General features: G+C 43.0%; 1 protein-coding gene across 4 annotated transcripts; it reads right to left on the bottom strand.

Annotated features, from left to right (window-relative positions):
• Positions 1-272: 272 nt before the first annotated feature.
• LOC142487980 (uncharacterized) lies at positions 273-12494 on the bottom strand. Of its 4 annotated transcripts, none has more exons than XR_012799378.1 (5): positions 12077-12494; positions 7728-7758; positions 4869-5900; positions 1331-2350; positions 273-840 (listed from the first exon to the last, which is right to left on the bottom strand). XR_012799378.1 is itself a non-coding variant. In XM_075588228.1 (5 exons), exons 4-5 carry the CDS (start codon positions 5788-5790, stop codon positions 1497-1499), a joined length of 1776 nt encoding a protein of 591 aa, XP_075444343.1. In that variant the 5' UTR covers positions 5791-5900; positions 7169-7226; positions 7728-7758; positions 12077-12494; the 3' UTR covers positions 273-1496. The 4 variants fall into 4 exon arrangements, 3 of the variants coding, with proteins under 3 accessions (XP_075444343.1, XP_075444341.1, XP_075444342.1); XM_075588228.1 differs by adding an exon at positions 7169-7226 and having other exon boundaries at positions 273-2350; XM_075588226.1 differs by having other exon boundaries at positions 273-2350.
• Positions 12495-13280: the final 786 nt, after the last annotated feature.

The raw sequence follows: 13280 nt of genomic DNA, 5'->3' as shown, positions 1-13280 counted from the left end.
CCAGCCCAGGGGGACACTGGTCAGTCACTCAATGTGGTCAGACTCAGATCAGATGAATCTGCAGCTACCACCACAGGTCAGACTCCGTCAGCTCAGAACAAACACCAGTCCAGCAGTAGCACCGCCCCCAGCCGAGCAGCCACTGCAGTAGTTCGTACCAATTGCAGTATTAATACTTCTACTACTAGTTGTTAAAAATGTATTTTATATATTATACAACCTATGCACGTCAATATTTAACGCAACAGATGTAAAGTAGTAATCAACACAACTTGTAATTCAAATTCTTTATTATACCACCACTAATCGTATACAGTTGGTTATAATAGTCTATTTTTTTTTTTTGGCTTGAACTTCCCCTGCGGCCCCCAACCTCCTCTCTCTCCCCCAATCCTTTCCTCCTGCAACATGAACATATGGGAGCGGAGCTACAAACAGGGGCCCAGAAACGGGGGGACCATTACAAAGAGGGTTAGAATCCAAGCTTTCTGTCTTATGTCCACTCTCTGATGCCTCACCAGGTCTGAGTTCTGAACAAAGGCTCTGTCACATTGTGAGCATTTATAGGGCCACTCGCTTGTGTGTATCCTCTGGTGTAATATTACATTTTACCTCTGAGTAAAGTCTTTCTCATGGTCACTGCCCTTATATGGCTTTTCCCCAGTGTGAGTCACCTGGTGCTTGGTTAAAGTAGACCTTTGTGCAAATCTTTTCTCACAATGGAAGAACTGGAAAGGACGCTCCCCTGTATGGATCCTCTGGTGTATAACAAGGGCAGATTTCTGAATGAAGCCCTTTTCGCATGCTGCACACTGATAAGGCCTCTCTCCTGTGTGGGACCTCAAATGCTTCACTAAATCGGAATTCTGAGTTTTTGCTGCAATGTGTGCACTAGTGAGGCGTCGGTACTGAGTGGGTTTGTTGGTGTTTTATGAAAAAAGTCCACTGATGAAAGGCCTTTCCGCACTCTGCACAAGTATAGGGAGTTTCTGCAACTCGGATCATCTCCTTTCGTGAGTTGAGAGTGTCAGAGCTACTACTCACAGATCACTGGAAGTTTCCATCTTCTTGTGTCCTCTCATATGTTTAATGAGGTTAGAATTACTGATGAAGCTTCTACTGCACTCTGAGCATCTGTATGGCTGGTCAGTGCATTGCGCCCTCTTGTGTCTGATTAAGGTGGAGCTTTTGCAAACTTTTTAAAGCACCAGGGTCACTTGTATGGCTTCTTCACTGTGTGTGTCCGCTAGTGTTTCACCAGAGCAGACTTCTGGTTAAAGCTTTTCTCGCACACGGAGCAGTAATAAGGCACAGGAGAGCTGTGTGGGACCTCAAATGCTTCACTAAATCGGAATTCTGAGTGAAGTTTTTGCTGCAATGTGTGCACTGGTGAGGCGTCTGTCCCGAGTGGGTTTGTTGGTGTTTTATGAAAGAAATGCACAGATTAAAGGCCTTTCCGCACTCTGCACAAGTATAGGGAGTTTCTGCAACTCGGATCATCTACTTTTGTGAGCTAGAGGGTCAAAGCTACTACTCCCAGATTTTTCTGGGTCAGGACACTGGAAGTTTCCAGCTTCTGTGTGTGTCCTCATATGTTTAATGAGGTCAGAATTCTGGATAAATCTTTTACTGCACTCTGAGCATCTGTATGGCCGGTCAGTGCTGTGCGTCCTTGTGTGTTTGACTAAGGCTGAGCTTTCTACAAACCTTTTATCACACAAGGTGCACTGATACGGCTTCTCCCCTGTGTGTGTCCGCAGGTGTTTCACCAGATCAGAGTTCTGTATAAAGCTTTTCTCACACATGGAGCATTGATAAGGCTTCTCGCCTGTGTGTGTCTTGCGATGCTTATTCAGTGCTGAACTTTGATTGAAGCTTTTCGGACAGTCCAAGCACTTGTATGGCCTCTCGCCTGTGTGCATCCTCTGGTGGATGATGAGAGATGAACGTTTTCTGAAGTTTCTCTCACAGTCTATGCATTGATACAGCCGCTCTCCAGTGTGGGTTCTCTGGTGCTTCTTCAGGTCTGTCCTCTTTATAAAGGTCTTCTCACAATGAGTACACGGATGAGGCTTCCGCTCCTTAAACATCTTTTGGTGTCTCACCACAGAAGCATAGCAACTAAAGCTTTTCCCACAGTGGCTGCAGATATGAGGTTTTTTCCCTGAGATCTGTCTCTGCTCTGAACCAGCCTCATGTTCCCTGGCTACTTCCACCTGCTCCATATTTTCAGTCTTCACTACCAGGGAGCTATTCAAATCTGTCGGTTCTTCATTATTCTCTGATGAAGTCACATCTGGTTTGCAATCCTCTGCTGCATCTAGTACTTTTATCTTCTCCCAATTCTCATCTGTCAAATTAAAGATAAAATCCTATCAGTTACGTATCACTGACTTTCGGGCTTCCCCTGCTGAGAATGAACATGCTGTGTTATATGATGACGTTACCGTATGTGTCTCAGGCGCCAAAATTAAGTTGCAAGACTCTCAGGGTAGAAACCTGGACCTGAGAAACCTGATCTATAATTGCCGTTATTGCAAAAACCCAGTTTCACCAAGCAATAAATTGAGAGCACTCAGCCATGTAACTTCTGCACTATTCTGGTTTTCTTTACATCTTTATTTATTAAAGTTTTTCATAGTGCATAAGTATATTTGGGCAATGTTATCAATTTATATATCACAGTGTCTCACATCATCATCAGAATCCTCATTCATAACAACTGACATTTGACTAGATGAATCAGCATCACGTCCACCCCCTGCTCTTCAAGGGAGTCACGTTGTTGTCCCTGTGACTCCCTCTTCTTCATCTGGCTCTTAACCGCTCTACAGAGTCGAGTACTATCAATGCTAGTATGTTCAGCATTCCTCAATGCTGATGACCATGAGCAGAATTATGTGCATTTTGCAGATTACTTTAGTGGCAATAAGAGCAAGAGAGAGTGTGTGAGGGTGCATGAGAGTGTGTGTGTGTGTGTGTGTGTGTGTGTGTGTGTGCGTGAGAGTGTGCATGAATGTGTCCAGGATTTGCTCAGACGTGGGAAAAGGAGTTGGTAACAGATATTTTAGAGAGGAATGGTTCAGAATATGAGAGATTGCAGGATCCTCAACTAATTCCACTAGAATAATGGAAAACACATCAAATACTTTACAGGTTGTACTATACCCCTCCGATGCTTCACAGCCGTTACCCCGATGAATCAGGACTATGCTGGAGAAATTGTGGAGGTCTGGGAACCATGAAGTATATTTGGGGGGAGCCTCCAGTTATCGCATTATTTTGGCACTGGATAATGGATTGCATACAAGGAATCACTGGTGTTCTCGTACCACAGGATCCGATAGAGACGGCATTGATGGGTATCGGTTAAAGAAATCCTTAGTTCCACACTTACTGAAGGCGGCTCGGTGATCAATCGCAGCGCCATGGAAACAAGCATGTGCAACAACGATTGATTACTGGGGGGAAAAAAATAGGGTGTGGGAGGTCGTGAGCGTGTGACAGTTTAATTAAACACGGTTGCACTGATTTTATCTTATACTAATGTATGTCTTATGCTTTTCCTCTCTATTTGCTTGTAGCATTTATATTGTGTATTCTTTATTAATATTATGTACCCACTAATTCTCTTAAGTTTTATGTATGTAATATAAAAGTGTTCTCCATCTACTATGTTGCTGTTATAAAGTGTGATGAATGATAGAACTATATAACTGATGTGTACTGTGTTGATGAATGTACCAATTGTAGTTACCAATAGTGGTAGTAAAAAAAAAATATATATATATATATATATTTTTGTTTAATGTATAAACGCAAAAAAATCTATGCACGTGACACATCAGTAATCTAATGCAGACGGTGTAAAGTAGTAATTACTAAGCACTTGTTATTCAAATTCTTATTATTAATTATACTACTGCTTGTGGTATACAGTTAGTTATACTAGCATTGGGATAACCAGTGGAGTGGGGTGGTGGTTGGACATTGGTGGTATCTAATAGTAGTAACAGTAACACTGATAACTAGTAAACTGGTATATACACGGAAGAAAGATCTCCTCTCTATAACTATTTATCCTCGTAATAGTATCGCTATCTATCTATATAGAGTGGGAGAGAGAGGTGAATAATATATGTCACTCTGGCACAGTGTCCCAGGGTGCACGGTTGCTGGTGGTGGCACTGGCGCAGTGTCCCTGGGTGGGTAAAACTAAATATATAAGTTTAACCCCCCCTGGAACTGAATTAACCATGTTGTTATTAACATACTGCTAGAATATAATAGACATGAGACAGTACAGTAGAGCCCAGGCCAGGTCCCAGCCCAGGGGGACACTGGTCAGTCACTCAATGTGGTCAGACTCCGATCAGATGAATCTGCAGCTACCACCACAGGTCAGACTCCTTCAGCTCAGAACAGACTCCAGTCCAGCAGTAGCACCGCCCCCAGCCGGGCAGCGACCCGCCAGCCACTGCACTAGTTAGTACCAATAGCAGTATTAATACTACTACTACTAGTTGTTAAAAATATTAATAATAAATATATAGCATACAACCTATGCACGTGACAACTTAATAATCTAATGCAGATGGTGTAAAGTAGTAATTAATACAACACAACTTGTTACACAAAGTCTTAATTATACTACTACTACTAGTCGTACACAGTTGGTTATACTAGTCTATTTTATCTGGCTTTAACCGATTTGCCGGCCACTTAAGATAACAGTCATTCCATTAGCCCATTTAAAGGGCTGATGAACAACAGGTGGTCCCCAACCTTCTCATTCCCCGGTCTCTTCCTCCCTTTATCCTGCAGTTTGAGCATATGGGGACAGAGCTACGAACAGGAGGGACCATTACCAAGATTAGAATCCAAGCGCTGACGTCTTGTGTGCACTCTCTGATGCTTCACCAGGTTTGAGTTCTGAACAAACCCTCTATCACATTGTGAACATTTATAGGGCCGCTCGCCTGTGTGTATCCTCAGGTGTAATATTAAATTGGAACTCTGAGTAAAGCCTTTCCCACAGTCACCGCATTTATATGGCTTTTCCCCAGTGTGAGTCACCTGGTGCTTTGTCAAAGCAGACTTTTGTGCAAACCGTTTCTCACAATGGAAGCACTTGTAAGGACGCTCCCCGTGTAGCGTCCTCTGATGTATAACAAGGTCAGATTTCTGAACGAAGCCCTTTTCGCAATGTTCACACTGATAAGACCACACTCCTGTGTGGGACCTCAAATGCTTCACTAAATCGGAATTCTGAGTGAAGTTTTTGCCGCAATGTGCGCACTGGTGAGGCGTCGGTCCCGAGTGGGTTTGTTGGTGTTTTATAAAAGAAGTCAACTGATTAAAGCCCTCTCCGCACTCGGCACAAGTATAGGGAGTTTCTGCAACACGGATCATTTCATTTTGTGAGCTGAGAAGGTCAGAGCTACTATTCACAGATTTTTCTGGGTCAGGACACTGGAGGTTTTCAGCTTCTGTGTGTGTCCTCATATGGTTAAGGAGGTCAGAATTCTGGATGAAGCTTCTACTGCACTCTGAGCATCTGTATGGCTGGTCAGTGCTGTGCGTCTTCTTGTGTTTGATTAAGGCAGAACTTTCTGTAAAGCTTTTATCGCACGAGGGGCACAGGTATGGCTTCTCCAATGTGTGTGTTCCCAGCGGTTTCACCAGATCAAATGGAAGAGTTTTTCCCCCCGAGGTCTGTCTCTGCTCTGAACCAGCCTCACATTTCATGGATGCTTCCACCTGCTCCATATTTGCAGTCTTCACTACCATGGAGCTACTAAAATCCGTCCCTTCTTCCTCATTCTCCACTGGAGTCACAGCTGGTTTGCAATCCTCTGCTGCTTCTTCCACTTCTACTTTTATCTTCTTCTGATTCTCACCTATCAAATTAAAAGATAAAATCCTATCAGTTACGTATCACTGACTTTGGGGCTTCCCCTGCTGTCTGAGAATGAACATGCTGTGTTATATGATGACATAAGTCACTGTATGTGTAACAGGCACCAAAATTAAGCTGTGAGATTCTCAGGGTGGAAACCTGGACCTGAGAAGCCTGATGTATAATTACCGTTACTGCGAACACCCAGATGCACTAAGCAACATGTACTACACATGTGCAATAAAGTGAGCCCCATCATCCATGATATTCTGTTTTTTTATCTCCTTATTTATAAAGTTTTTCAAAGTACACAACTATATATAGGTAATGGTCATCGGGAACGTTACAGAAATCATAAAAGAAAGGGAAAGGGTTCAGAGAGGGAAAATGTATCTCATTTAAATGTATAGAAGCAGAAGGAAGGTATACTCTGTTTAGCCATGGGTCCCGGACTACCAGAAGTGTCACTTAATAATGCTGTTAGCTTTTCCATACAGGTCACCTGTCAGGCATGCTGGGTAATTTGAGGGGGTCGGTAAGGGTGCAACAGGGTGCCTTCCCTGTTGAATTTGTTTTGCAGGAACACTTGTGTGGCGAGCTTGAGCCCAGCACTGAGCAGGTTAATTAAAAAAAGACTGTCCTAATTAACCTGCTCAGTTGGCTCGTTAGCTCCTTTATAAAGCCTGCAGCATTCACTGTAAAAGGATCTCTAGTCCAGGGAAATGCCCTGGACTGCTGGAGATATCAGAGGAATTACTTCTCTCTGGTCTCTCTGCCACTGAACCGCTGTGGACAGAAAGCCTGTACCAAGACTTACAGAACCCTTTCCTAGAGCAAGGTAACCGACCTCCACACTGTTTGCTATGTATGTTGTTGATAAGGGGCCTAGCTCCCCAATCCATAGATAGGGTATATATAGAGACGTAGTGAGCGCTCCCAAAAGGAGTTAGGCTGTTTTGTTGTCCCATAAACCCTGTTTGGCTGATAAGCTGTTTGTGTTGTTAAAGTTGTGGCTAATAAAAGCCTATATTTGTTTTTCCCTTAAAACGTCTCCTGTTCCAATAAAATCTGCACGCATCTCCTACAAGGGGGTTTAGAGTTTGACTTCGCGCCAGTTATCTTAAATCCTAATACACTGCACAATTTCACCCACAGACTGGAAATGAAACAAGAACTAGAGATAGTTAATAGAATATTGTCTGTGAAGAAATAAAGCTAATATTGCCTCCGATTAAGAGCTAGAACCAAGACATTGGGATGGTTTCTTACAGCAATAGCAAGTGGTTCTCCTGACATTGTCCCGGCTGATCACCGGAGAGTGGAGGAGCTGCGGGAGAAAGAAGCCTTCACAGACATTTGGAAGCCAACGGACGAGCGCAGCCTCATCATTTGTGGAACTGTTCTCCTGACATAGCAAAGGCTAATGGTGAGAGTGGCCACCCCTGTCTTGCGCCATTAGTTATAATTAAATTGGGGAATATGCAGAAGCTGAGGTTTTTACACAGTTCTGCACTATTTGGAATGGCTGGTTCAAAAATATGTAAATAATACTTCTTTAAATGGAAGTCAAAGTATAACAAATCATTAATTATACACAATCTCCAGTTGTCATTAATCTGAGAAAATATAGCAGTGATTCCAGTGTTGCAGTGACCAGGGATCAGTTATAAAGCAGTTTGCAGGATATCACACGAGGATCTGCAAACAATAAATAATACAGCCATGTGGAACGAGATCTTTACTCCTTCACTGCTCATGGGGCCAGCAATGCGATGTGATCTTGGACACTGGCAGCGTAGGGGTTAAGCAGCACTGAAATACTACTCACCTGTGCTTAAAAAGCTTTATTATGAGATGACCTGTGAGGGGAGATAGATGCACAGACTCATTGAGATGGGATGGTAAGGAGGGGACAGTCACAGATCATAGAAGAGCAGACACACAACTCCACACATCATACCATGGAAATGTTCAGTGTTATAGTATATCCAGAATAAGCCAAGATTACACAACATACAGTATTGCAGCAATGCCAAATACCGGGCAGATGGACCAACTTAGAGGTAGAACCACTGCCTTAGAAGTATGTAAAACTGGTTCAAATCCCAGTGGCCACTCATTGTGACCTTGGGCAAGTCACGTTCTCATCAAAATTAGATTGTAAGCTCTCTGGCACCAGGGACTAATTTTGTACCTACATAATTCTATGTGTAGCACTGTGTTTTGTGCCGAGGACATACACGAAAATGAGAACACAATGTATTTTTTCCTGGTAAAATATTGTACTAAATAAAAATAAAAGTACACTAATATACACTAGTATATTAACCTATAATCCGGTATTAGAGACCCATTTGACACTAAAGGATTTCTGGTATAAAGGACAAAATAAATTAATACGTAATCATTATAAAGATTCACTCACAATGAAAGTAACAAGTGTGTGTGTGTGTGTAATGAAAATGGTGGGGAATAGTAAGTATTTTAATCAATCAGGTGCTTTAGGGGTTAATGTGGTTAGTTTGTCTTAAAAACATTTTTTTTTTTTTGACAGCTCAAGACCCTTAATTTTTTCCGTGCTGATCTACAAAGAGGGCTTAATTGTGGGGTGGCAGGGAGGGGGGGTTGTCCTTCAGGGATGGCCCACAAAGTGAAATGTTTCCTAGGCTAGGGACGATGGCCAGATCCTGGTCAGCCTCAAAGAAAACCGACATTCCTGGGATACCACACACATTCCCAGCTAGCTCAAACGCCTACACCCACCACATCATGAATATATATTTATGTCAAAAAGAGTGCTACTTAGCGTGGCAAATGTATACAACATTGGGCACCCCTGTCTTTTCTTGTATTCCTGAGATACCCCCTGCGCATCCCAGAGAGAGGTGACAAACAGGTCACCACCTAGTAGGAGGACTTTGTTAAAAATGAGGATATCACGTGGCGATATCTATTCTGAACACTACCAGGTACATATTCTGAATCGTGGCAATAAGACGAATCAAATAATACCACACACTGCATGGGTAAGAGGTGCCCAAGACAAATAACACTTTCTCCTGCGAATATAGACGTTAGGCTATCAAATTTTACATGCAAGCTTGCGTGTGGATAGCAGAGACGCAACCATAAAGATGGTGTCTAAGTATTCGGGGGAATTAAGTTCTGAGCGTTTCTATATTCAGTCTAACTTTTAAACACCAGAAGAAAATGTTTGTTTGTTTTCCCCTTGTCATAAATGTCAACCCAGTCGCTGATTTACAACAGGGGTGGGCTTATGATGTTCCCAATGAACGGAGGGTAGAATAAAAAGCCCTACTTTTTAATTATAAGTTAGAATTCAACAAGGTGTGTTTTGGGATAAGACGCATCAAGTTTCATCTTCTACTCCAGTGACCTCTATGGGAATGACCTATGAGACCTCTCTGGGAATGACCTATGAGACCACACTGGGAATGACCTATGAGACCTCTCTGGGAATGACCTATGACTTATGGTAACATACTGTATAGGGATTTCTGTTTTATAATTTAATTTTAAGAAACTGTTCTGCATTTATTCCAATTGTATTTTCTTGTAATCATCTTTTTCTGTAATCTAAAGATATGCATGCATGTACAGTTAGGTCCGGAAATAATTGGACACTGATACAAGTTTTGTTATTTCGGCTGTGTACCTAAATAAATTCAAGTTACAGTTAAATAATGAATATGGGCTTAAAGTGCAGTCTATCAGCTTTAATTTGAGGGTATTCAGATCCAAATTGGAGGAAGGGTTTAGGAATTACATCTCTTTAATATGTAGCCCCCTCTTTTTCAAGGGATCAAAAGTAATTGGACAATTGACTCAAAAGCTGTTTCATGGACAGGTGTGGGCTATTCCTTCGTTATTTCATCATCAATTAAGCAGGTAAAAGGTCTGGAGTTGATTCCAGGTGTGGCATTCGCATTTGGAAGCTGTTACTGTGAACCCACAATATGCGGTCAAAGGAGCCCTCAATGCAAGTGAAACAGGGCATCCTTAGGCTGCAAAAAAAAAAATCCATCAGAGAGATAGCAGGAACATTAGGAGTGGCCAAATCAACAGTTTGGTACATTCTGAGAAAAAAAAGAACGCACTGGTGAGCTCTGCAACACAAAAAGGCCTGGACGTCCTCGGAAGACAACAGTGGTGGATGATCGTAGGATCCTTTCCATGGTAAAGAAAAACCCCTTCACAACATCCAGCCAAGTGAAGAACACTCTCCAGGAGGTAGGCATATCATTATCCAAGTCTACCATAAAGAGAAGACTTCACGAGAGCAAATACAGAGGGTTCACCACAAGGTACAAACCATTCATAAGCCTCAAGAATAGAAAGGCCAGATTAGACTTAGCCAAATAATATCTAAAAAAGCCAGCCCAGTTCTGGAACAGCATTCTTTGAACAGATGAAACTAAGATCAACCTGTACCAGAATAATGGGAAGAAAAAAGTAATGGAGAAGGCTTGGAACGGCTCATGAACCGAAGCATACCACATCATCTGTAAAACACGGTGGAGGCAGTGTGATGGCATGGACATGCATGGCTTACAATGGCACTGGGTCACTAGTGTTTATTGATGATGTGACAGAAGACAGAAGCAGCCGGATGAATTCTGAAGTGTATAGGGATATATTGTCTGTTCTGATTCAGCCAAATTCAGCGAAGTTGATTGGACGGCACTTCCCTTTACCGATGGACAATGACACAAAACATACTGCGAAAGCAACCCAGGAGTTTTTTAAGGCAAAGACGTGGAATATTCTGCAATGGCCGAGTCAATCACCTGATCTCAACCCGATCGAGCATGCATTTCACTTGCTGAAGACAAAACTTAAGGCAGAAAGTTCCACGAACAAACAACAACTGGAGACAGCTGCAGTAAAGGCCTGGCAAAGCATCACAAAGGAGGAAACCCAGCGTTTGGTGATGTCCATGCGTTCCAGACTTCAAGCAGTCATTGCCTGCAAAGGATTCTTGACAAAGTATTAAAAATGAACATTTTATTTATGATTGTGTTAATTTGTCCAATTACATCTGAGCCCCTGAAATAAGGGGACTGCGTATGAAAATGGTTGCAATTCCTAAACGTTTCATACGATATTTTTGTTCAACCCCTTGAATTAAAGCTGAAAGTCTGCACTTCTATTGCATCTCGGTTGTTTCATTTCAAATCCATTGTGGTGGTGTACAGAGCCACAATTATGAAAATTGTGTCAGTGTTCAATTATTTCCGAACCTAACTGTATGTACCATACACATTTTAAGTTATGGTGGGTGAAAAAGGCGACAAGAAACCACCACCGTATGAGAGTGTTTTTTCTGGATTTGCATCTGATTCCCATGGTGTGCTTAAAAGCTGTGTTAACAGCGAGCATTAGTTTATAAGGGTTCCATGTAAAAATGGATTTATTCATGTACCGTGTAATCATTGTATCCTACCCTGTTATTCATGCGTTGGCAATACTGAAATGTTCTTTTGTCATGCCAATAAAGCTTATTTGATTTAAAGAGGGATATTATGTGACACAGGACCGAGAGAGACACACACACATTATGTGCGGGGGATGCGAGGGGGGAGAGAGAGAAACACATTATGTGCCACAGGACAGAGAGAAGGGGGGACACATTATGTGCCACAGGACAGAGGGAGGGGGGGACACATTATGTGCCACAGGACAGAGAGAGGGGGACACACATTATGTGCCACAGGACAGAGAGAAGGGGGGACACATTATGTGCCACAGGACAGAGAGAGGGGGGGACACATTATGTGCCACAGGACAGAGAGAGGGGGGGACACATTGTGCCACAGGACAGAGAGAGGGGGGGGGACACATTATGTGCCACAGGACAGAGAGAGGGTGGGGGACACATTGTGACACAGAGAGAGAGAGGGACACAAATAATCTGTCCCTGGTCACGCGGATTAATACATAAGGTTTCCTCTCTCCCTCCCCGCCATCCTCACTCTCCCTCCCCGCCATCCTCACTCTCCCTCTTTAACACTCCACATGTATTTCTATCACTCTTCCTCCCTGCCCATGGCATTCCCCCCCTCCCCCAAGGCACTCCCCCCTCCCCCAAGGCACTCACTCTCTCCCCCCACTCACTTCCTCACCCCACTCACTCACTCTCCCCTGTAAAAAGGTTACCTTGGGGAGGGGTGGTGATGAGCACACACTGTGGGCGGAAGCTGGCTCCCACTTCCGGCGATGCACTGGACCTCTGCTTCCTGCAAAGACTTCTGTACCTGAGCAGGAGATCCAGCAGCCATTTCCCTGTGTCCCTCCCTGGGTATAACCGGATGCAGACCCCCTGTGCTCAGCAGTGTAGGCAGTGAGGGTGCCAGCCTCCCCCTCTCTTCCCTTGCAGTGGATCACTTTGGAGATCTCATTGAGACTTGGAGAATCTGAGAGTGAGGCAGCAGCCTGATCCCTCAGGAGGAGGAAGGGAGGAGCTCCCAGAGCAGACAACGGAAGTCTGGCTGCACAGGGAGCATGCACAGGCTGCAGCACATTGCACAGCTCCTTCAGCACCCAGCTACACTGCTAAACCGGCTACAGTGTAAAGCCTCATTTACATTGCACAGCTGGGAAATGTAGTCCATAACAGCACCGCTCTGCCTGCCGCATTAATGCATTACTGCAGCACAAAGACTACATTTCCCAGAATGCCCTGCACCAGCCAGACTCCTGAGGAGTGAGATAACAGAATAATGATAATGTGTAACATTCATCTGCAAACAGATCTGTGCTGAGAGATCTTTTACTGACAGCAATTCAGAGCATATTATATACATTTTGTGATCATACAGTATACAGGCACAAATGTGTTTAAAAAAAAGGCGACAATTACCAAACATTATTATGATTATTATTGCAACAAGAAAAATAGCACACATGAAAAGATTCCTAAATACATCCACTGATATTGTTATTTTGTTATATTGTTTTTAAATTTACATGATTTTGTCATTTGCTTCTTTGTTTTATTTCTTCTATTTCTTTTTTGGTTTATTTCATCTCCTGCTAGTGTATTATACTCTTTTATTCCCAATTTGATACACTTGTATAATTATTAACGCCCTCACTGTTTGTTTATAAAGCACCAACACGTGCTGCAGCGCAGTACAATTGTCGTATGCAAGACAACAAGAAAAGGCCATTCACACACACTGGTATAGTAGATAAGCAGGGTCCTGCCCCATTGAGCTTGCAATCTAAAAGGAAAGTGTAGTGGGGGAAAGAGATCGATGTATGATGTGTTTCTAAAGGCTCAGTATGAATCTATCAGCTGGGATTCCTATTTCATGATGTTATTGTTTATTTGTAAAGCACCAACATATTCCGCAGCGCC

This window comes from Ascaphus truei, chromosome 2 (genome assembly GCF_040206685.1).
Source record: "Ascaphus truei isolate aAscTru1 chromosome 2, aAscTru1.hap1, whole genome shotgun sequence".
Taxonomy (NCBI): Eukaryota; Metazoa; Chordata; class Amphibia; order Anura; family Ascaphidae; genus Ascaphus; species Ascaphus truei.
Note: the sequence above shows the minus strand (reverse complement) of the source record. Positions and strands in the feature narration are given on the sequence as shown.